Source organism: Protobothrops mucrosquamatus, unplaced genomic scaffold (genome assembly GCF_001527695.2).
Source record: "Protobothrops mucrosquamatus isolate PMUCROS unplaced genomic scaffold, P.Mucros_1.0 scaffold_257, whole genome shotgun sequence".
Classification (NCBI taxonomy): Eukaryota; Metazoa; Chordata; class Lepidosauria; order Squamata; family Viperidae; genus Protobothrops; species Protobothrops mucrosquamatus.
In genome coordinates this window covers 3,926,791-3,952,753 of record NW_015386333.1, presented here as the reverse complement: position 1 = coordinate 3,952,753, position 25,963 = coordinate 3,926,791, and the positions used below count along the sequence as shown (strand labels likewise).

At 40.6% G+C, this 25,963-nt stretch overlaps 1 protein-coding gene across 1 annotated transcript in view; it reads right to left on the bottom strand.

The window, feature by feature from the left end:
- The window catches only part of MARCH10 (membrane associated ring-CH-type finger 10), a 104,849-nt gene that overhangs the window by 52,423 nt on the left and 26,463 nt on the right, over positions 1-25,963 (bottom strand). The window contains exons 3-5 of the mRNA XM_015831511.1: positions 15,491-15,596; positions 15,092-15,244; positions 12,438-12,615 (exon numbers count right to left, since the gene is read on the bottom strand). Coding sequence (XP_015686997.1) covers positions 12,438-12,615; positions 15,092-15,244; positions 15,491-15,577 — 418 coding nt within the window. The 5' untranslated portion in view covers positions 15,578-15,596. The remainder of the gene's footprint in view (positions 1-12,437; positions 12,616-15,091; positions 15,245-15,490; positions 15,597-25,963) is intronic.

Below are 25,963 nucleotides of genomic sequence, written 5' to 3'. Positions count from 1 at the left end.
CTGGCGCCTTAGGGTATTTGCCCTTTCACTCCGCTTCCAAGCCAGACTGCTGGTGCATTCAGCCACCTGGCCCTCTTTGGAGCTCTGTCCACGCAGCCACCAAAGCGGCAGGTGGAGCACCCGTAGCCAGAAAGCGCCTGCTTTATAGCTCCGTCACATTTCTCTGCCACCGCAGAGCTGGAGAGTTTGCCTCACCTACCATCGCCCAGATGCCCTCCCTTTCCCAAAGCTTTTCTTTGCTAACCTTCTTTTGAGCTCTGACATGTTCCTCCGCTGCCGTGGACAGTCCCACAAACAAAACAAGTTTGACAAAGTGGATCCTGGGCTGCAATATGTGCTGCAATGGAGAGACGGAAAGTGGAGCAGCCGGTACGAGGGAAGGAGGAGTGGGGAGAAGAGGAAAAGTGGCTGAGTAAGAAGTGGGGCCATCCCAGCTGGCCAGGCACTGAAGCGCCAATGAAAACAGCAGAGTCTGTGTGTGCGCCTGCTACATGCTCGCCCCATGTCAGCCATGCTCTCCATGCCTCGGATCAGCTACAGCACACTGTGGAGAGTATGGTTAACGCAGGACGAGTATGTGGCAGGCAGGCACACGGACTCCACTGTTTTCGGTGGCACTTCTCACTCAGCCACTTTTCCTCTTTCTTCTCACCGCTCCTCCTTCCCTCGCGCTGGCTCGTCTACTTTCCATCTCTCCATTGCAGCACACATTGCAGCCTGGGATCCACTTTGGCAGTGGCAGGATTTGGGAGATGGTGAATCCCCCGTCCACTGACCAATTGCCATGCCGCCTCTTGGGAGGGCACCGAAAAAAGCAGAGTCCATGTGCGCATCAGCCTTGCATCCACTATGGTCTCCACAGTATGATGCAGCCGATCCTAGGCGGCCAACCAGGCACTGAAGTGCTACCGAAAACACCTGAGTCTATGTGCGTGCCTGTTACACATTCACCCATCAGCCGTGCTCTCCATGTCTCGGATCAGCTGCAGCACCATGGAGAGCATGGTGGACGCGGGGTGAGCATGAGGCAGGCACGCACATGGACTCTGCTTTTTTCGGTGCCCTCCCAAGAGGGCTTAAGTAAGAGCTTAAATGGACTCCAGAAGATGGTAGAGGACAGGAAGCCTGGAGGAACGTTGTCCATGGGGTCGCGATGGGTCAAACATGACTTTGCAACTAACAACTTTTTTTTTTAGTCCCACAAACTTTTGTTTCTGGGACTGCACATGGCGGCAGAGGAAGTGACAGGGGAGCTGGAAAGAAGGTTAGAAAAGAAATGGTTTGGGAAGCAAGGGCATCTGGGCGGTGGTGGATAGGGCAAGATCTCCAACTCTGCGGTGGCAGAGAAATGCTTTCCAGCTCCGGCGCTCTAACTGCTGCTTTGGTGGCTCTGTGGGAAGAGCTGTGAAGAGGGCGTGGAAGGGGAGTGAAAGGAAAGAGGATGGGTGGACAGGTCAGGGGGGATTTGCCGAAGCCATCCGGAGAAGACGAAAAGCAGCCCCTGCCTCACCTGCTGCAGTTCAGAGAAGCCACCTCTGAGCTGGCCGGCCGGCTGGCCAACAGCTGAGGAGGCGCTGCAGTGAGTTGTGCCCGGGAAAAGGAGAGCATGTGAGGCTGGGATGGGGGGGTAGGGAAACCAGCCATGTTAGGAGGTATCCAGCCATGTGGGACTTTGGCGAGTTAGCAGGTGGCTGATTGAAGAGAGGGATGGTTGCGGTTCTGCCTGCTTTATTACATGGCAGGCTATTAGTAGGCAGCCCGCTCCATTTCATTAAAAAGGAAGAAGGCAGGTATCAAATGGCGACTTATTATTTTTTCTCCAACTGCCTGTGTCCAGTGTTAGAACTGATAGCTTTCAGGGAGACTGTGTGGTCGAGGAAGGTACCACTTGTAATCAAAAACGTAAGAGGTGCTGCCCTGCATCATGGCAAACCAGCCATAGAGCCCCATCGATGTGGGTGGAGACAGTCCTGGGACAGCCAGAAGGGGGCCCTCGCCCAGCCCAGGCCCTGTCTTCTGGCAAGTCTGATGGGGGCAACAGCAGCAGCTGCTGCTGCTCTGAGCCTCTTACCCCGCCAGCCATGCAGAGAAGCAGGAGGTGGTGGCGGCAATCCCTGCATCGCCTGACCTGACTGGCAGCAGCTCTGGAAGCAAAGCTGTCCCGCCCATCCTTGAGCTGGTGGGGACAGTGGCTGGTAGGGTCCCAGCAGATGCTGTGCTGCAGAAGGAAGATGGCATGGTGTCAGCTGGGCCTGGCGATGCAGGGATCGCTGCCACCTCCTCCTGCTTCTCTGCGTGGCCGGCAGATGGTGCGCTGCGATGACTGGACATCACATGGGGCTGGGAAGTAGGCGGCGGCAGCGGCGATCCCTGCATCACCAGGCCCGGCCAGCAGCATGCTGTCTCCCTTCTGCAGCGCAGCATCTGCCAGGATGGTGGTGGCGAGGGGCCGTGGGATGATGTGGAGCGGAAGCAGAGAGGGAGTGGGTGCGCGCCAGAGCCCGCCTTCCCCCGTCCCCACCAGTGCAAGGATGAATGGCACAGCTTCACTTTCGGAGCTGCTGCTGGCCAGGCCTGGCGATGCAGGGATCACTGCCACCTCCTGCTTCCCTGTGTGGCCGGCTGGTTGAGGGGCTCAGAGTAGCAGCTGCCGCCCCCATCAGAACTGCTGAGCAGACAGGGCACAGGTCAGGCAAGGGCCCACTTTCGGCTGTCCCGGGGCTGTTTCCACCCATGCCGATGGCGCTGCACTGAGTAAGGGAGACAGCGGCTGCTGTGATTCCTCCCCTGCTGGCAGCTCCCCCTCCAGCCCCCTGCCCAGCACCCCTTTTATGCAATCCTACCTGACTGCGGTGTGGATGACAGGCTCAGCCAGTGGGGGCGCGGTTTTCCCTGACACAGGCATCCCAGCACTCCTGCTCTCCCTAGCCGGACCCCCTCATCTTCCTCCAGCCAAGACCTGCTGACTCTCCACCCTCCTGCACCCACCCCATTCCGAGACTCCTGCAGCCCCCCCATATCTCCTGCCCTCCTCAGCTGGGACCTCCAGCAATTCCGTAACCAAGAGCTCCTACCCCCCCACCTGCTGGGACCTCCTGCCCCCATTCCAGCCGACCCCCCCGAGCAGCCCACCCCAACCAAGGTGGAGAGAAGGCGAGGCAGAGAATTGGTTGTTAAATTATTTGAAACCCACCACTGCCCACAACCATGTCAAGGAAGTACCTCACTGGAGATTATTATTATTACTATTACTATTATTATTAAATATAAATATTAAGCACATATTATATCTGATGTTATGCTTTCAATAGCATAGCTTAATAAAATTTATCAAATAAACTATTTTCTGGATTCATTCATGACATTTCTTTTTCTCTTTTTTATATATATTAACCAAAATCTAAACACCAGTAAAATATACCTCTGTACGTGTTGAGAAGAAGTGTAATTCTGAAGTCATACTTCGTGAATTTTCTCATATATTTTATTTGAAGCATGATTTATGCAATTTATATGCCTACTTGGAATATTATAAATTATACTGTAAAGATTTCATTGAGATTTGCCTCCAGGTCTTAGATATATTTTATCTTAAATAATTATCTAAGGCAACAGGTATTTTTCTTTTTGTTATTGTACTAAATCAAAACTCTGTTACAAGCTAAAAAGAAGGCTGAAAATACATAGTGAAACATGACATCACATTGTTATAAATTCAGGCCTCTTTCAACACTTAACTTGCTGGGGCTGAACAGTTCAGATTTTTAATGAATCCATATTAATTATCAAACAAGATTATATTTGATGTTAATATTAAACCCTATAAACATTCAAGCAGTTTAACAAAGAATATTCAAGACTAATGGCATACAAAGGAACACATAAAAAACTGTCTTTGGGCAATTGGCATATTATTCAATTCCTTGAGAGAAAGATGAAGCAAAACTTTGAGGTGGGGAATGTATGTGGTGGAGGGGGGGAGAGGTTAATTGAACTGATTGCCTTTACAGTGTATAGTTATAGAAGGAAATGGCAGAAAGATAAAAATCCTTGCTCTGAAAAACTTAGAATCTTTGGACTTTTGCCATAAAAAAAGGAAAATAAATGTACAAGATGTAATACATGCACACTAAGAAAAAGCATCTTTTACACAAGCACTGGCTCATTTGAGAATGGAGAATCAAATGCAGAGAATGTTTCTGATTTGAAAACTGACAGAAGTAGAAAGAAAAAAAATAAGAATAATCTTTATTACAATTAGACTGAATTGTTGATGTGTGCCCTAAGAAGACATGGCTTTCCCTCACCTTTTACCCATTGGATTATAATTTAGTATTTTTAAAATGGTTTTCTTTCTCAATCCATTAAATTACACCTTAATACCAATCTTTTCAATCTGTCTTCCAGTTGTTCCTCTTTAATCCCAGTCTTCTAAGAAAAAAATGGTGGACTGAGGACAACGAAAACCAGAGCCGATAATTGCAGCAGAATGAAGAGCGATAATTTCTCTCAGGAGAAAGAGTACTTCAGATTACCCACAAGTTCTCCAAACAGCTGCTTCTTATGAGGAGATTGCAAGACAGCAGTTTCCAATAAATTTACAACTCTTGGAGATGATGGAATATCCTTCTTGCTCAAACTACAGTCATGTTTGAAAGGACATTATATTTGCGTATATCGTTTTCTAATCACTTTCAGAAATTAACTGCTTTTCAGTTATTATTCTTTGGATCAAAAAGTTCTATTGCACCAGGCAAATTCCCTTCAATCCTTAGCAAAAAAAAGTTTTAACTACGTTTCAGAATTTTTTAAAAATGGAGCAGGAAATAAACAGCAAAAGGGTAATTAAAACTTTGATTTTAGAAAGTCACAAGCAGACTAAGGGTCCAGGTAAATTTTAAAAAGATCTGAAATTAATTATAAATAATTCTTCCATGGAAATTGCTCTTATTTTGAACTTTTTGAAAACAATAATAAAATTTAAAAATTGTATATTAGAGGGAACCAAAAGGAACTAAAGATTACAATTAAAGGAGAAGAACACGTAAATTTGACTTACAATTGCAGAATGAAGCAACATATTTTAACATTGGATATACTAAAGAAACAACATTTTTGAATAAAGGACCCAGAAAATAATTTTAGAAATGCCTACCTCTATAAATAGGCTATTTCTAAAAGATGTTATGGAAAAGAAGCATGTTCTATCTGACAAAATAGCTGACTGAGTTAGAATGACTCAGAATGACATGAAAAAACATGTTACACTGGACATACAAAAGAAATTGGCTGATGTCTTCATAATTAACAACATACTCAGAAAGAGGCCTGGAAAATTTTCCTACGTTGAATTTATTAAAGAAACTTATGAAATGAGACAAAGAAAAAATGAAAAGAAATGAAGTTCTATGATGTTATTGTATTTGAAGGGATAAAGATTAAGATTGCTAGATATAAAAGGAAAGACTATAAAGTTGCTTTGTATTTCCTTATATACCTTTGCTCCCTCATCCACCTGGCAGTGCTTGGGGCTTGCAACTTCCTGCTGGCTTCCGTATTAACCTAATTGTGAGAAGACAGCAGGAAGTTGCCTCACCTAATGACCAGGGCATTCATTTAACAAAAGCAACCATGACCACCTAGATTCTGTTATTAAGTGAAATGGCCATAGTTTAAAACCACATTGCTTAACAACAGCAATCCCAGCCCTAATTGTCAATTATTACTAGCCTTTAAAATTGTTAGATAAGTTTGATCATTAATAAATAAGAGATTAACTTTTGATCTAGAACCCACACAAGAAATTGATGTCATGGAATGATCCACATTTAAAGACAGTAGGAAATATCTGGAATGATTATGTCAAATATAAGATAATACTTTGTAACATCTATTTTGATATATATATATATATATATATATATATATATATATATATATATATATATATATATATATATATATATATATATATATTTGTTTTCTGAGGTTTTCGCGGGTGTTTGTATGTAGGTCTTTAGTTATTCGGGTTTTCTCCTGCGTAGAATTAGAAGTGTCTTGGCGACGTTTCGACGAAGTCACATTCGTCATCTTCAGGCTGGTGTCTTCAGCTTCGTGCTTCTGGGAGTAGTACTCCCAGAAGCACAAAGCTGAAGACACCAGCCTGAAGATGACGAATGTGACTTCGTCGAAACGTCGCCATATATATATATATATATATATATATATATATATATATATATATATATATATATATATATAAATAACTGAAAAAGGTATTTACAAAACAATATGGCTCAAATGCTTTAGAAATATCAGAGAAATCTGAAAGAGAGATATCTGAAATCTTAGAATCCTTCAGAGATGCAGAGCTTTAAATGAAATCAACAATTCAATTTTATATAGAATTAAAAGAGAGAATGAATATTAGTATTTGTTATATACCTGACCAATGAAATACTACAAATATCAGAAAAATGTACTTCTTATGATTTAAGAATGATATTAATTTATCAGAAATATAATTGGGTGTCTATTGAAGAGGGTTTTCAAAAGGTTGGGCATCAGATTTTCTACGTTGTGATTGCACGTAATTTGAGGGCACTTTAATTCAAATGTTTGGCCTTACCTAGCCATTAGCATATGATCCAAATCATAGCATATAATACAATTTTGAATAAATATAAGAAAGATGTAAATATATTAAATTACATTCTTAAAGTATAAAAATTGTCATTTTGTGGAAGCTTTGGCTTTACTGAACCTGGTGCTCGACAAAGAAGATAATCTTACATAAATTGATACTAAGAAATGGATTCAAATTATGGATGTTATTTATTTTTGAAAAGTCTTTGTGGTTCAAAAATGTAAAGATGAAACTATGTATTTCATCCTTGAAATGAATGATTTTGCTAACCGTGGATAACCATCAACTTGTTCCTGAACATGTGGATCTGTAAATGGACCTCAAGAAAATAAAAATACTGGGATTTGGGGTCTAAGTCACAGGACTTTTAAAGTATCAATTTCTCCCAACTTTATTTATATCATCCTGTTTCAATTAGTTGGCAACAGGATGTCAACTGAACTGGCCAAATAAAGAGTATTTTCCTTTAGTTGTTTTTATATATTTTTGTAAGAACTTTAACCTTTAGCAAAATTTGAAATAGCATTTTGTTTCTAACTGGATGATGATGATGATGGTGATGATTATGATGATGATTGCCATTATTATTACTACCTTTAATACCAACTAACAAGAACATCTGCCTATCTTAGGTGGTCTCAAAAGGTGGAAAAAATGCCATATCCATTCTAAACATCTGGATAACTATATAACCAACCATAATAGATATTCTGAGATCTCCCTCTCTAACATACTTCATTCCTATAGCCAGCCTTTATCATCTAGGTCTTTTCTCACCTTTTTAATATGTCCAAGTGTGTATCTTTACAATCTAATTTGAGTTATTCTTGCATTTCCAAAATATATTAAGAATAGTTATTTATATTTAGAGATGAGCTGGCTCTCTATGGATGTCAGAGGTTGGTATGCTTCTTTAATCTAAAGCCAGTTAATTTTTTTCCCAATGGGTTTGGATCCAGTGTAAAAACCAGACAACATTAAATCAGCCTGGCTAAACAGCTCTTAACAAAGTCCACTCCCTAGGATTCTCTTCAGAGACCTTCTACCCACTAAGCTATGAAAACACCAAAATGTCTTTGGGTAACATATCTGCAACCTTGCTGTTCACATCAGCCTAAGTCTGGTTCAAAGCATTACAGCTCATGGGATTTTTTTTTTCAAAAGAGTATGTGCCAGCTTCTACTCCATCACATTTCTGAAATTTCATTAGGTCTTTAGGCATGTTGGATATACTGTATTGCCCTCTGCCACTTTACTAAAGTAGTGTAAAAATACTACACCAGTGCATATGTCCCCAAGCCTTATGCTTTTTTTATACTCTCTGTAGGAAATTTTGGATAAGTTTTATCTTCTATCCTATGCTGAATAAATTTTCTAGTAGAAAGCATGGCTTCTTTTTATTGCTTCTTTTGTCTCACTGAGATCCATACATATCCTCCTGGACTGCTCAGTTTTGTGCTTCCATATGTATCATTCATCTTTCCTTGTGATTTAAGAACTGTATTGTTTTTTAATTTTATCATTTTACACTTATAGGTACATATGTAAGGTGTGTATGTTGGTGTATGCATGTGCACAGATGTGCATAGTTGTACTTCACTTCTAGTCTCGTGACTTAATAAAGACAAAAAAAATATTTGTTTCAACATAAACTATTTTCTTTTATAGTAGTAGTAGTAGTAGTAGTAGTAGTAGTAGTAGTAGTAGTAGTAATAATAATAATAATAATAATAATAATAATAATAATAATAATAATAATAATAATAATAATAAAGTTGGAAGGGACCTTGGAGGTCATCGAGTCCAACCCCTTGCTCAGGCAGGAAACCCTACATTATTTCGGACAAATGGCTGTCCAGTCTTTTCTTAAAAACTTCCAGTGTTGGAGCATTCACCGCTTCTGGAGGCAGGTTGTTCCACTGGTTAATTGTTCTCACTGTCAGGAAGTTTCTCCTTAGTTCTAGGTTGCTTCTCTCTTTGATTAGTTTCCATCCGTTGCTTCTTGTCCTGCCTTCAGGTGCTTTGGAGAATAGCTTGACTCCCTCTTCTTTGTGGCAGCCCCTGAGATATTGGGACACTGCTATCATGTCCCCCATCGTCCTTCTCTTCATTAAACTAGACATATCCAATTCCAGCAACCGTTCCTTATATGTTTCAGCCTCCAGTCCCCTAATCATCTTTGTTGCTCTTCTCTGTACTCTTTCTAGAGTCTTAACATCTTTTTTTCTTAAGGTTTCTTGTCAAAGATCAACTTAAGAGGAAAGGAAAAACCCTGGTACATCTGTATTACACTGTGGTCAAATGAATTTAGAGGTCTAGACTGGAGAGAGGTAATCCTCTTCAACTGTCACTGTCAGGAACTAAAAAGGCATTTTGCATTAACCACAACTAGATATCACCTTTGCTGAAACCAGTGCTGCCTGTGGCTGTGCCTGTTTTCAACAAAGAAATTTATTTTGTATAATTAGGTAAGAACCCCTAGGAGAAAACACCTTTGAAACCATTTTGGAAAACATCCAGGAAGAGGACATTTTCATCCTATCTTCTCCTATAGAACTGGCAAATGACACTTGTTAGTTAATGCCCACTAAGGCAAAAAGAAACAACCATGCATAAACACAGAAGAAAAAAAGCACACACCGAAAAGCATGACAGCTGTTGTATTTACTTGGATAAAAGGAAAAGCATATTGGTATGGGATTAGATTGAAATTTAAAGGCTTAGAATTTATACATAGTATTGCTATATAGCAGTGATGGCGAACCTTTTAGAGACCGAGTGCCCAAACTGCAACCCAAAACTCACTTATGCATCGTCGGGTGCCGGGTGGGTGTGGCCCATTGGGTGGGTGTGGCCCATTGGGTGGGCGTGGCTGCAATAGTAATGGCAGACTGGATGGGATTAAAAAGTTCAATCAATCAATTCCAACTTTGCAAGATCTTTTTTTTCCCCGCAAGAAGTTGAAATTGACTGATTGATTGAACCTTTTTTTTTTTTTTGCACACGGCAGCGGACGCCTAAAATGAAAAGGTTTTATAAAACCCAGCTGAAGGCCTAGGACTGGGGCGATGGCGCGCGTGCCCACAGAGAGGGCTCTGAGTGCCGCCTCTGGCACCCGTGCCATAGGTTCGCCACCACTGCTATATAGCTTACTAATCACTATTTTGTATATGATTTCAATATTTTTTTCTTTTTCGGAGTATGTTTCATTCTTTTTGCTAGCTTCTGACTAAAGCAATAAATGTCTTTCTGCTCTTAAATGAATTTTGGCTCAGGATTTTTCTTTAGTGCGAACATTAACTAATCCATATATTGTACTGGAAAAGAATTGCAATAAAGCCCATTGGACTCCATTGCAAGCTTCTCACATGAAATTGTTTGTTGTTGTTATTAGTTATTGCGAAGTTATGTCCGACCCATTGCGACCCCATGGACAATGTTCCTCCAGGTCTTCCTGTCCTCTACCATCTTCTGGAGTCCATTTAAGCTCTCGCCTACTTCTTCAGTGACTCCATCCAGCCACCTCATTCTCTGTCGTCCCCTTCTTCTATTGCTCTCAATCTTTCCCAGCATTAGGCTCTTCTCCAGTGAGTCCTTCCTTCTCATTAGGTGGCCAAAGTATTTGAGTTTCAACTTCAGGATCTGGCCTTCTAAAGAGCAGTCAGGGTTGATCTCCTCTAGGACTGACCGGTTTGATCACCTTGCAGTCCAGGGGACTCGCAGGAGTCTTCTCCAGCACCATAGTTCAAAGGCCTCAATTCTTTGGCACTCAGCCTTTCTTATGGTCCAACTTTCACAGCCATACATTGCAACTGGGAAAACCATAGCCTTGACTATACGTACTTTTGTTGGCAGGGTAATGTCTCTGCTTTTTAGTATGCTGTCTAGATTTGCCATAGCTTTCCTCCCCAGGAGCAAGAGTCTTTTAATTTCTTGGCTGCAGTCCCCATCTGCGGTGATCTTGGAGCCCAGGAAATCTGTCACTACCTCCATTTCTTCCCCATCTATTTGTCAGGAATTGAGAGGGCCAGATGCCATGATCTTGGTTTTCTTAATGTTGAGTTTCAAGCCAACGTTTGCACTCTCCTTCTTCACCCGCATCAAGAGGCTCTTTAGTTCTTCTTCACTTTCTGCCATTAGAGTGGTATCATCTGCAAATCTTAGGTTGTTGATATTTCTCCCGGCAATCTTAATTCCAATTTTTGATTCATCTAGCCCTGCCTTTCTCATGATGTGCTCTGCATATAAGTTAAATAGGCAAGACGACAGAATACAGCCTTGCCGGATTCCTTTCCCAATTTTGAACCAATCGGTGGGTTCCGTGTCTAGTTCTCACTGTTGCTTCTTGACCCGCATACAGGTTTCTCAAGAGATGGTACTCCCATCTCTTTAAGAACTTGCCACAATTTGTTGTGATCCACACAATCAAAGGCTTTAGCATAGTCAATGAAGCAGAAGTAGATGTTTTTGTAAAACTCCCTAGCTTTCTCCATGATCCAGCATATGTTGGCAATTTGATCTCTAGTTCCTCTGCCTCTTCGAAATCCTCCCTGTACTTCTGGAAGTTCTCGATCCTCTTATTGCTGGAGTCTAGTTTGTAGGATTTTAAGCATAACTTTACTTGCATGTGAAATGAGTGCAATGGTGTGATAGTTTGAACATTCTTTGGCATTGCCTTTCTTTGGAATTGGAATGTAAACTGACTTTTTCCAATCCTGTGGCCACTGTTGAGTTTTACAAAATGCTCTGGCCCACAAAGAATAAAGTAGGCTTTTGGGAAGAGGTGAATTGTCTACCTACCTCAATCTGACAATGGTTTCCAGCAATTAGTATGTAAGACATATAGAGACGAGAGGGAGACAAGGAAAATGCCATGCATACTGTTATAGTCCTAATTGTGTCCATTCCCCACCCCCCATTTATAGTTTTAAAGTTTTTTAAGCAGTTGATAATTTAAGAAGGCACCTGACTTCTTATCCTGTGGCAGATGAATTTGGTCAGAAGGATGATGTCGAAGACTTGGGTCCAGAGCCACTTGTCTAAAAAGTCTTAGGTGCAGTTGTGATAAAATTCTCATTGTTATTACCAAATTATAATGAATGTGATATAAGTATAAACATATCAAATACATCCATGTAGAGTAATCATATTAACTATATTTAAATTTACATTTAGTATAAGAATGTCTGTATAATTAAAGATTCTTTTGACTTATTCAAGAACTCTCCAATATTACCATGAGATTAGAATTGTTACAGTGAGAAAATTATTAAATGCATGGGGAATACTTATATTCAGATTACGCGTGTAATATTTTTTGTTCTGAAAGTTTTTCAGATCTTCATTCTGAAAGAGATTGCATAACCTACAGTAAGGAGGGCAGTACTTTATATATTTAGCACAGTTCAACAAGAATTTTTTAAGGAATGTGTATAAGACTGTTTTCTCCAGGATAATAGTCTATATGACTACTTTTTATCAGACGACTCTTTTAGTACATGAGCTGCTTCTCTACTATTTTGTGCATTATATAACTCACAGTGTCTAACTCTAACTTATTAGTTTCCTTTGTTTTGCTTGTTTTTACACTTATTGCCTATTGCCTTATTGCCAATAGTCTATTAAAACTATAGATTTTGAGAATAAATGTTTCTTTTGATGAATCAATGATTTTGGCCCTAGAATGTATTACTTGCAAACCATCTCTCCCACAATTCCTTAATTTAAAAATCTCTTTAGTTCCAATCCTGTGCATTACAATTTATTTTCCTGAATATTTTTCCATACATACCTTGCACATCTTTTTTGGGGCCAGACCCACTTTTTTCATTTTTTTTCATGCTTGAGCTTGATTTTTGCTTCTGTTTAACAGATGTTTTGTCAATGGCAGGAAATTTAGCTTCTGATTTATTCCCATGAGATTTTACATTTGATTTTGGATCACTTCCAGAAATTTCGTCAGATGGGATCTGGTAATTTGAAAAGAAATGCTTAACTATTAGCCATAAAATTAATTTTAATATGCCATATATTAGGAAAATTACTTCCTCTTTAGAGGAATTTCTTCCTTTAATTTTCAATAGTAAATCTTTCTGTCAGGATTATGGCTGGAAAAATTAAGCTTCTTTTCCTCAAATGAGGAAATTTCCTACCTCTGCTTCTATTAATATTAATCGTTTGGCTCAAAATTATTTTTCAACCTTGTTTATGAAACTAAGCTGGTAGTTTCAAGTGCCTCAGTCTCCAATGTGGCATCAAATACACCATCCACTAATATCACCACTGAGGCTCATGTGATTAAACCCTACTATTTTTTTTAAAGATTCTTTGAAGCAAAAATATTAAATTGGAAGGTAGCATGCTATAATGATAAAGCACCAATTTAATTTCCAAAAATGTCTTTGGAACCCATGTACATACCAGAAGCATTCTTAGAAAATAAATAAAGTGGCAGCTGCAACCTATTTATTTAGAAATGTGCCCACATGCCCAGAAATAAAGGTATGCTAAAACGATAGACACAGAGGTGGGATTCATCTGGTTTGCACCGGTTCAGTAGAACCGGTACCTAATTTTTTTGAGTTTGGCAGAAACCCCCCACCGCCCAATTGTGCAAATTGAGAACATTAATAATTATCAGGTTCACCTAACCTACAAAGGTACTTTTTCCTAATTTCTGGCAACCGCGAGGCGGGATAACATGAAAACCCATTTCCTGAGGCTGGGCAAAAGATAATTTCACAAGTCGCCTCCATAGTCTGCCCTTCTGATGGGTGCAGCCACTACATCAAGTGGTGCTCTGCACAGCCGGTCAACGTATCTCTATGGCTTCCGCTTTCACTTTTCCTGTTTCTGGTCTCTCCCTCCTTCGGCGGTAGCAGGGCCTGTCGGGCGATGGCGGCTCTACATGGTCTCTGTATTCCGGTGAAGGCGATTGAGCTGGAGCCCATGGAAGTGGAGGAGGGAGAGCTATTGCTTCAGATTGGAGCCCCCACTACCTCCTCATCTCTACTATGGCATCAGCAGAGGAACTAGCTGTGCCAATGGAGCGCTTGCTGAGGCAGCTGCTGCCCGTTACGGAGCCGGGAAATGGGCCAGGTGGGGGGGGACTGCCAGTGCCTCTGCCACGAGGCGAAGCTGCTGGAGGAAGGGGGATCGGACCCACATATTCCGCTTCCCAGTATCCTACCGCAGCTTATCATGCTGCCTCACTGGTGCTGCAGCACAATGCCACATCCCCGTGATGTGGCGGCATGCCAAAATTGGCCGCAGCACCAGTGGGGCTGGTTTCCGGGGCCGTTTCCCTGGCTCCGTTACCGGCAGCAGTTGCCTCAGCGAGCGCCCCACCGGCACAGCTAGTTCCTCTGCTGATGCCGTAGCAGAGGTAAGGGGGTAGCGGGGACTCCAGTCTGAAGCAATAGCTCGTCCTCCTCCACTTCCATGGGCTCTGGCTCAGTCGCCTTCACTGAAATACAGAGGCCCTGTAGAGCCGCCATCGCCCCACAGGCCCCACTACCTACCGATGGATTTCTTCTCTATTTCTTTTTACAGTTTATAAGCCAGTGGTGTCGAACCTGTGGCACGCGTGCCAGAGGCGGCACACAGAGCCCTCTCTGTGGGCACGCGCCGTTGCCCCAGCAGAGTTCGCTAGAGTAGCGAGCATGTGGCGTTTGGAAGTGACAGGGCAGGAAGTGAGTGAGCAAGCAGTGTTGGCCCCCCAGGGATGCCCCAGAGATGGCGAGGGACTGGCCCTGGCCACGCTCACCCAGTCTGCCGTGACCACTGCAGCCATGCCCACCCAGTGGGCCACGATCCCCCCCCCAAGGGCACCACAATGCTGATGCAGCCCTGGCATTTTGCGATAAATAAGTAGGTTTTGGGTTGCAGTTTGGGCACTCGGTCTCTAAAAGATTCGCCATCACTGTTATACGCCAACCATCTTCCCGGCTTATCTGCATTTTTGAAAAAGTTTTGTTTTACCCTTTTAATTTGTTCGGAGAGTATGTTATCTTTACTTAACTTTCTATTAAACAAGCAATCTTATTTTCAGAAAAGAGAAGAAAGCTCCTCTAGCAATACTCTTAGAAAATTGAATGGGCTCTAATAAATTTCACAAAGAAAAATTTCCAAAACATTTTTGCTCTTGTTATTCCTCTTCATCCTCCTTTGGTGCTACCTTTCAGCTCCAATTCTCAGCAACAATGTTACAAGACCTAAAGAAAATGAAATGTTTGTTGAATTGGAAAAAAAACTGATTATCCAAGAGTTATGGTCTTCAGCCTTCACAATAATTCTAAGATGTACAGTAATGTGAACTGCTGTGCTCTAGAATGAAAAAAAAATACATTGACAGCTGATCCACCTGGATTATGAATTTTTAAAAGCTTCGTGAGTTTTTAATCAGAATATTTTTCTACTTCACATTTAAAGTTAGCAAATACTTGCCTGTCTATTAACAGGAAGTCTTGAAATCCATGGCCTTTCATATCTACGCACTGGAGAAATAGATGATAAACTTCTCTGCCTCAGTTCTTGTCTGCTGTGTTCTTGTTTTTTATCAGACTGGTCTTTAATGTGCTCTTGTTTTCTCAGGCAAGCCTAATAAATAAGGCATGTGTCTATTTTAAATGAGTTGCATATGAAGGCTTACATTCAAACAATAGCTAATGGAATCTGGCCACACATCCATAACACCCTCTGCCAATTTTCCCCAATCAGAAGATCTCCAGATTTCTAGAAGTATATGTCCTAGTATCCCCAGCCAACAATGTTTAATTTGGGGAAGACTACTTCTGCTTCATGTTCTTTGTAAGAAAATCAAGATACTGAAATATAATGTATAACCTGATACTCTGAATCCATCTTGTGCTGCATCTCTCTTAGGTATTGAGCATCACTGATAAACTTCTGTCTTTCCTTTGCTTCATACATGGCAATATTTCAGGAAAACCTATAAAAAAATATATTCAAATTACATCTTTATTGCAGTCACAGACCAGCATAAGAAAGGTGGGATGCAGTCATTTAAAAAGGATAATGGATATATCAAATATATAAATCTAAAAAAAATAAAAAGCTAGAAGATATAAAAGATATAAGAATTAAAATTTAAAAGTACTTATAAAAAGCAGAATCTAAAAGAAGGGATAGGAACAATGGAGGGCATGGGGGGGGAGAAAAGGTTGTATGTGGAAAACTGAATCAAATTACAAAGCACTCTGATATGGTGAACTAGGTTGTTATCAGATCTAGTTTATAACAGGTCATTATAATCTGATGATAATTTTGAGCATAGCTGCACAGAACTTGGCAACGTTATCTGTTGTAGCATTATAGGTATCTAAAAGCAACAGGGTGGTATAAAATTGTCCTGTGTACCTTGCATATCCATGCAGTAATGGTGAGATGAGGTTAATATCAAAGTTTTGGTAGTATAGGCACTGAAGAAGCATGCATTCTGTTGTTTCTGTATTTCCAGAGTCAGAGGGGCATTGAATTTCCAAGCTAGGAATTTTCCTGTATTAGTATCATGGCTCAAAACTCAGAGACTGATTCTGAAGGCAAAGAATCATAATTGTTAATAGCCTCGGGAGACACAGAGCCAAGAACTACATGGGCACCACAGCTGGTTTGACAACTCTGACTTGGCTCTCAAAATCTTGGACTGGACTTTGATTATTCTTCTGTGCACTCCTGTTAAAAGCAACCACTCTTAACATCATGAATGCATTCAAAGCTCTTCCCCGCCCTCATCTTGGCTCTTCTGACCATTTCTGTGTTTTGTTTATCCCAGCATATAAATCTCTATTACTTAGAGAAAAACCAACAGTGAAGCGGGTGAGGGTTTGGGCAGAGGGAGCTATAGAAGCATTACAAAATCTCTTTGAGTGCACATATTGGGGCATGTTTTTTTTATAACAAATTTTTATTAGTTTTCCAGTTTTCCAGTTTGGAAAGCAACATGGTGATTGGATTAGTCAATAATTCAATTAACAACATCTTTAGTACATATCTCAGGTTACATCATCTAAAATTCTTTCTCTATTTCCCTTAACATTTGCTATATCATATTTAAGCTAGTAAATTTCTAATTATTATCAAACTCAATTAAAACACTTATCAATATATTTTACTTATACCTATCCATATCCTGTTTTTATGTTTTACCTAATTTTAATATTTAAATCCAATATTCCAATTTAACCTTTAATATCCATAGTATTTAATTTTCGGGTAGTCCAAATTTCCTTTATTTCACTACATAGAAGTTATACTATCTAAAATAGAGATATTACTTACGTAAATATATTATTTTATTTCATAAACATTTTCTATTTCTCATCCTAGTACATCACCACAATAATGGAGTATCCTTTATTATCTCAAATCCATGATCTACGTTATCTGGCTAAACAATAATTCAAAGCTATTTCCTAATAATTAATTTTCATTTCCCTTATAAATCTAAGTCCTCAATAATAAGCCAATTAATCCCTTGTTTTTTATTATTTTCCAACAGTATTTAAATCTAATAATCAAAGTTCCCTTCATCTCAAAGTCTCCCTTTAGCCCATTAATTGAAACTTTAGCATCCTCTCTAATAAATCAAAAGACCCCATTTTTTAAATCTAACTCTAGCTTTCTTTTTATGCCAACCAGGCTTCCATACCAATGCTTTTGGATCATCAGATAGATCTCCCTTCATTCTTGTACATGTTACTTGAACTAAAGGAGACCATCTAATTATCAATTTTCTAGGAAAAACTGGCCCATTTATAATCATTAAGTTGTCACCCTAGCGGCACAGCTCCCCGTATTTGCTCTAGTATATTTGTCTTCCATTCGATCTGGTCTTTTTCTTCCTCAGGTTTTGTCTGGTTTAAGTAAAAAGTCATGTCCAATTTTGTAGTTGTTGTTTGATTGTCTAAGTTATCAATAGGTTGTACTTGTTGATCTTTGACGCCCTCCGTCTTGGTATTATTTTTTTTCGCTTCTGATGTTTTTTGAATTGTAGGTTCTTTAGTTGCAATCAGAGTTTGATTGATTAAATTTTCAATACATTGTACTTGTTGTCTTTAAAGTCCTCTGTCTTGGTGTTAGTTTCTTCTGCTTTGTTGTTTTTTGGATTGTAAATTTTTTAGTTGCAATCAGGGTTTCGCTTTGTAGATTTAAGCTGGCGTCTTTGTCTTTCAGTCTAGATTTAATTATCTCAGTAGCTTCAAGAATTTTTTCAAGCATAAGGGTTTTTTTTGTTTTTTTTTAAATAAAGTTTTATTAATTTTTATAATTAAACAACAAATACCAATATGATGCATTTACATACAGAAGCAGTAAAAATAATCCAAATCCATACCTTTTTTTTTTTTTGGAGACGCTCAGCGGCCCCCGCCTTGCCTTCACCCTCATCCACTTTCCTGTCCTTCCTCCCTCTCATCCCACAACCTCTCCACCTTCCTCCTTTCCACCTCCTACATCCCCACTCCCTTCTTAACCGCCTCTTCGAGTGCAGTTTGGGGTACCAGCTGAGCATCTCCTCTTTTCAATACAGTTATTATTTAACTATAACATATAAATACATCAATTTTTATAATTTCAGTCCCCTAATCCCCTTCCCCCCTCCCCCCCGACTTCCCAGAGCTGAATACAGGATTAAACATATAATAATCCAAATTTAACCCAAGCAACCCAATCATAATATAAACAAGTATAAACTTACTTTAACTCTAACATATAACCCCCTTAACTATGAACTATATATTTAAATTATATATAGAAATATTTACAAGTAACAATAATTATTCAAAAGCTATATGATAATTGTTCATTTCATATTTTCTCTGAATATAATCTATCCATCTTCTCCATACCAAAATAAATTTCTCTTGATATTGATCCTTCAGGTATGCGGATATTTTTGCCATTTCTGCAAAATATGAAACTTTCTGTCTCCAATCATCCATATTCGGTAACGTCTCCTTTTTCCAATTTTGAGNCTCCAAGTCCTTTTACTTCCACCATCCATTAAAAATTCCATCCATACAGGGCTATGATCTGATAAAGTCCTAGGAAAAATCTTCACTTTTTTAACCCTAGAGATCAAATCACTAGTAATCAAAATAAAATCAATTCTAGAGTGAGATTGATGTCTATCTGAAAAAAAAGTAAAATCACTTTCTCCTATATTCCAATCTCACCATATGTCTTTTAACTCCAAATCCTCTTGCAATGCAAAAAAACTTTTAGGCAATTTGGTTTGAGTTGAAGCTTTAGAAAAAGTTTTTTTTTTATCTCTTTTAGGGTCTATTACACCATTCCAATCTCCCATCATAATAATAGATTTATAATCCAATTGTATTATCTTTTGATGTAAAAAACTGTTTCTGCTGTTGGTATTGGTTAGGTGCATATATGCCAGCAACAAGACACTTTTTCCCATTCAATAAAAGTTCAATAAGCACAAATCTTCCTTCGATATCTGATTCTATTAACTTTGGCAGTAACTCTTTTTTAACATAAAAAATTATACCTGCTTTTTTCTTTGGTGCAGGGGCTATAAAATGTAGACCCAATTTAGAGTTTACCAAATATTTTTGATCTTTTGACACAATATGAGTTTCTTGTATACATATGATATCATTTTTATATTGTTTCAAATAATGAAATATTTTCTTCCTTTTTTGTGGTGAATTCAGTCCATTAACATTTAAGGTCATTAACTTAACCATCTTTCGGCTTTTGGAGCTTCTGAATCATTCCTTGCAGGTCTGTCATAACAGATCTTTTAGGCCTGGCTCCTCCCACTGGCTCCGAGGTAAAAGAATACGTTTGAGGCACAGATTCCTTCTGTTGTTCTCTTTCCCTTCGTTTATGCGCTGCACGTGTCATCCTCTGCTCTTTTGAATCAGCTTTCACCTCCATCAATTGCTGATTCTGGGAATCAACTACAGGCAACGATGTAGCTCCAGGCACTTCTACAACCAATTATTCCACTTCTTCCATTCCTTTAGTTGGTAACATGGGAGATGAATCTACTTTCAGAACCGTTAAGTAAAAATTTTTGGCCTTCTGAACTGTATCAAGTTTATAACGATTCCCAGCATAATTCAAAACTAGTCCAACAGGTATCTCCCATCTAAAAGGCACTTGTCTTTTCTTTAACTCCTGAGCCAGAAAGGCAAATTTCTTTCTTTTTTAAAATTTTTTTGAAGGTATCTCTTTCAAAATTATAACATCTTGAGCAGCAATCTGAAATCTCTGTTGGTAAAAAGCTTTTATAATATCATTTCGACATGTTTTTCTGGAGAAGTAAACAACCACGTCTCTAGGCAAATTTCTCTGACGTGCCACCCATGAGTTTACTCTATATGCTTTTTCAATCTCTCCATATATAATTTCAGGATCAGAGTCAGTAGCCTGGGCTATGGCAGCTGCTACCTCCTCCCTCAATTTCTCTTGTAAATTCTCCTTAAGTCCTCTGATTCTTATGGCATGTTCCATTTCTCTGTACTGTGACATTACAATATCATTTTGAATAATCTCCACACCTTCTTCTATTTTCTCTATTCTCTCCTCCATTCCCTCCATGTTCTCCACCACTTCCTCCACATGTCCCTCTAAACGATCCACATGAAAAGCAAAACCTTGAAAAATTTGGGACATGTTTTCACACAATTCATCATTTTTCTTACCAAGAAGTTCTTCTGTTTCAGCTCTCATCTGTTGTACTATCTGTTTAGAAATCTGTGCCAGAGAGTCCTGCAAATCTTTAAGAGAAATATAAGGAGGAGGGGAGGGTGGAGGAGTTTTGGCTTTCTGTTGTGTGGGTTGTATAGCTGGTGAGGGAGTAGCTGCTTTAGGTACAGCAGAAGTTCCAGTACGTTTAGAAGCCATTCTTAATTTTAAAAAAGTCTTAATAGTCAGTCCAGAACAGTAGGTATTCAAACAAAATTTTCTTGACTTTTTTTCCCCCCAAAGTCTTTGCAGTCGTTACAATGTAACAATCCACATCCGGAAGAGAAGTGAAAGTTTCCCTTTGAAACAAAGAAGCGGCTCGCCCGCAGCCATTTCCCCCCCCCAAAGTTAACTTTAAATTGCAACAGTTGAGGAGAAGCCTTGTCCTTTCTGAGTTAAAGTTATATTTTCTTTTGCAAACAAGTCCAAATTCCTGGTCAGCTCTGTCTGATGATTTACTCACAGTTAAAAATTTTCAAAGTTTCAGAGGTGGAGACGACGTCTGGCTTCGCTGCAAGAACGAAGACATCCCGGTCTGCGGAGAAAGCTCTGAGCTCCGGAGGAATTCTCATCTACGTCTCCCTGGAAGCTCCTAGGGAGACTAGGGAACTCTACTCCTACTCAGAGTAAAGCTCACCTTCTCTCCTTCTCCCGGAGAGAAAGCTCAAGCCGCCAAACAGCTGATAGATGCTGTTTCAGCAGCTTTAACGCAGCCCCGGACGGGAGGCTGTCAAAAAGCCTCCTTCGGCTGTCGCCGAGCCACCGGAAGTCAAGCATAAGTTTATAATTAGTTTATAATTAGCCAAAATTTGTTGCTGGTCCCCTCAACTCCTGGCATGGTTATAGATGGTCCTTTAGTGAAGGCTATTTATTAAGCAAAAGTCAGTAAGTATTCACCTCCACAGTTCTTAAAAAGCAATTTCATCGCCCAGCTGTTCTCTTAGCTTTTAATCTCTTTTAGATAGCACCAAAGACAGATCTGGGCTATGAGCAGGTCTCTTTGTCAAGAATATTCATTTGTTATACCAGATTTCACCACAAGATGTCCTCAATAGCGTTTAAAATCTTTTTCAAATCCCAGACTAGGTTTTTATCCAATTTAAGTTCTTTTTCATCTTTTTTACAAGTAAATAGAGTAGCAAGTCCCCGTGAGAGTAGGAACTTTTTGGGTCCCAAAATATCAAAAAGAAGCAAATCCAATTATTTAGTTGTTCTTTTCAAGGCTTTATTTCCCCTAGTCAGACGCCGCCATTTCAGAGAGTGGGAGGAAAACGTTCCCTTCCCTCTCTCCTCACAGGGGGAAGAAATTTCAAGAGGCCTTTTACAGAAAAATACTTAGGGTACAAAGAAAGTAGGATTTCACCCAATTCCTCCACGGTGCTTTTGAAGTGCTTGTTGGTAATTTTGGCCTTGGCTGGTAGCGGCTTAGTTATGGGCCATGTTAATGGCCGATCTTTTCCCTGTCAGTTCGAAGAGCTGCCCGAGATCAAACGGGAGGGCTTCTGCCCTTCCGTGATCACACGGAGGTTCTCTTCATTCTCGTCGCCCTTCCGGGGTGACTTCTGACCCTTTTCAGGGTCCCCCGGCGGAAGAAAACCGAATAGCGGAGAGAGCGATTGTCCCGCACGTCCGCCAGAGCCACGATCGCAAACCGGAAGCCGATTGGGGCATGTTTAAAGAAGCTGATACAGTTAACCAACATATTAATGCAGAGAGCATGCCACAACTGTGTCTGCATATAATCAGAAGTGCATTGTGGTAAATTAACATTCGTAAAGCAGCAGGCCTGGATAAATGCCTGGGTGTGTTCTTAGGGAGCATGCAGATAAGTTGGCTTGTGTTCTTACGGATATTTTCAATCTTTCAATGCAGCGGGCAATGGTTACATCGTGTTTTAAGACTGCCATTATTTTGCCAATGCTAAAAAGAGTCTTTAATCATGGGTCTTAATATTTATCATCCACTTGCGCTTGCATCCATCATTATGAAATGTTTTGAAAGGCTGATGAAGGACATTATTGTATCCAGACTCCCTCCAGCATTTGACTCAGCTGATGGATGTAGTGGAGTTGATGTCAAAGACTTCTGCTCCCATAGGCAGTAACAATTCTCTTATTAGTAATGATTGTCCAAATCATTCTACAGAGGATGCTATTTCCTATGTTCTCCATCTGAGCTCGGTGCACTTAGAGAAAAGATAAACTCATGTGTGAATGCTGTTTGTCAACTGTAGTTTGACATTTACCCAAAAATAAGACCCATCCAGAAAATAAGCCTTAATCTGACTTTTTGGTTTGCACCTACTCCAAAAATAAGCTCTAGTTAAGAGCCCGCCCATTCCGTCCTACTGCTTGGTTGCTCGCTGCCGCAACAGGGCAGGGGAGTACACGTCAAACTGGTGCTGCCGCCACAAAATGAGAAGGAAGTGGGAGGGTGGAGCTGCCCCACACGCTTCGCACCCATGTACCTCAGGGCCTCTGCAGCCAGGCCACTCCCCACTCAGTGACCTCCTTCCACACCACTCTGGTGTTTCAGAGCCACGGGGGAGTGATGGCAAAAGGCTCTGCCGCCGCTGTGCAACAGCCACGTCTGCTGTTGGAGGGGCTTTCTTCGGTCCCGGCAACCCTCACTTTGCCCTGCAGATTACCTGCCCAGTGGCAGCCGCCGTTGCCTTCTCCTCCACCAACTCTCCCATAGCTTACACCATGACTGAGGGACACAAAACTCCCCTGAGGCCTCCCTCTGTCTGTCAGATGCCCGCTGAAGCTGCCTGCCCACTCCCTCCCACTGTCTGCTTGCCTGCAGGTGCAACAGCTTACAGGGTTTCCCAGGGCAGATACTTGGAAGGTGAGAGCACTGATGGCGGAATGCACCTTCAGGCGAGGAGAAGAGTTAGATATCCCCCTTATGGTTCTTTTGGTAAAAAAAAATATATATAAGACCTGGTCTTATTTTCAAAGTAACACAGTAATATGATTATTCTTCAGCATTTAGTAGCTAAACTGGGCCATTTTGGCTTTAATAATCCTTTGTGCAAATGGGTACTTGATTTTCTCACTGTTAGGCCCCACTATGTGCAGAAGAAGAAAATAACTTTATTACGGTCATAGACCAGCAATAGATGTCACTTTTTACAATATATTAAAAAAATAGTATTGACATTAATAGTAAATAACATTCCTGTTAAGAAAATACATGTTCTCAAGATGTTAGGGTCACTCCCTAGTTTACGTGAGTGGAAAGCCAATAAGTGTGTGAGTAAATATAATGTTCCAAAAATTATTAGAAATATCTCCAAAAAATTGGCACAAGTTGACAGCTATAAATCTGTAACCAATTTTTTTCTTGTAGACCCCACTATGTGCAAGTTGGGATAATATTTCTAACACAATGTTCTTGAGCACAGGTTCTCCTCAGAGCTGTGTCTTAAGTCTGATATTGTTCATCTTGCTGATCCATGACTGTTGTGCAAATTTGCTACTAACCATATTGCACAGTATGCAGATAATACAACAGGGGTGGGCCTTATTTAGGATGATAATAAGGGCAATGAGTGGGAGGAAGTAGAGCAGGGGTCTCCTATGGGCCACAGCCCAGTACTGGGCCGTGGCCTTTTGGCCACCAGACCGTGGGAATGACTGGTGAGTGCATGCACATGTGTGCGCACCCCCCCCCATTTGCACTAGCACCACTGTGCAGGCACTTGCAGCCCTGTGTGCACAAACGTGGGAATGCTAGCACCACTGCCAGTGCTGCTACAGGTGTGTGGCCCGCTTGCACCAACACCGTGTGTGCGCCCATTTGCGCATGTACACATGCACATTTCCCTGCTCCTCCCTTTCCCCCGGACCACCAACCTGGAAAGGTTGGGGAGCTCTGAAGTAGAGGATTTGATGAAGTGGTGCAATAAAAACAGCCTGGTTTTAAATGTAGGAAAAACAAAAGAGATCAAAAAGGAAGACAAAGCCATACACCTCTGTGTATTAACAATTCAACCATGGAGGTGATTAGTAGTATCAAGATTTTGGGTATGCAGCGGACGAGCAGATTAGCTTGGTCACTCAATCAGTGAAAAACTGGTGAAGCAGGCACAAGAGTGCCTGCATTTTCTGTGTCATATGAGAGAGACGATTGAAAGCATCCTGTTGGATAGTTTCTGGTGACGTCGCTGCAACATGGGCGCTGGGGAATGAAGCTCCGTTCCCCAAGCTGGATTTCTACCAGCTGGGGAGTCCAATAGGACTGAAAGCCGCCCCATAGAGGCGACTGGCCAAAGGGTGAAACTTTGCAGATCGCGGGCCAGCAGTAGCTGACCCACTTGATCCAAAGGAGCCCTCAGGATCAGCAGGAAGAAAGGCTGACCATACCCATGCAGCCAGCCAGAAGCAGCTGATAGTCAGAGACAACAAATTCTAACAAGCAGAAAGCAAAACAGCTGATCTGGGTGAGACTACTTTTCTTATCTCTCTACAAGCGAAAATACCGGTTCTGGGAAAAAACACTCAAAAGCAAGAAATCCCCAAGCTCCAGGGAGGGGGGGCTTTTTTCTTTACCCCTCCCACATGAACTATAAGCGGCAGTTTAAGCCTTGGGGAAATTAAAACTGACTTATAACAGTACTGTGAATAACTGAAACATAAAAGAAGGATAATTTGGGAAACTTTTGGATTTCTAAATCTTTTTTTTTTATTCCTTGTTTGGAAACCATCGGATTGTAACTTTTAAACTTTTTTAAAGTATGGTGGGAATGGACTTCTAATGACATCTAGTGGCAAAACAGAGAACTACATTTAACCTTGCTTTTTTTCTCTGAATTGTTTTGATTGGAGTTTTAAAACTTGACTGGATGCCCAGACACAGCTTATAGTTTAAACATTTTGGTGTCCTTGGAATTTATAGTCCTGAAGATTGTGGCTGAAAAAGAAAAGACACTTTTTGGATTGCCCTTTTCTACAGGATGGATTACAATTATAAATAAAAATTGTTTTTGAAGTCATCTGACTTCCTTGGATTACAAATACAGCTTGACCTGGAATTTTTACAAGCTGTTTTGAAAGAGTGAATAACAAGAAATTTCTTTTAACAGAAACTTTGGATTACAAATTTTGGTATATATATTTTTTGTTTTTCTTTTTTCCTTTTTTTCCTTTTGTTCTTTTTTACTACTCACTACTTTTATTATTTACTTCTATTTGTTAGGAGCCTATTGGATTATAAATTTGGATTTACTTGGTGGATTATAAAGTATGATTTCAAGATAATAAGGTATAGTATAGGGGGTACCTTGCTCAATAGTAGTAACTGTGAGAGGGACCTCGGAGTCCTAGTGGACAATCACTTAAATATGAGCCAGCACTGTGCTGCAGCTGCCAAAAAGGCCAACACAGTGCTGGGCTGCATTAACAGAGGGATAGAATCAAGATCACGTGAAGTGTTAATACCACTTTACAATGTCTTGGTAAGGCCACACTTGGAATACTGCATCCAGTTTTGGTCACCACGATGTAAAAAAGATGTTGAGACTCTAGAAAGAGTACAGAGAAGAGCAACAAAGATGATTAGGGGACTGGAGGCTAAAGCATATAA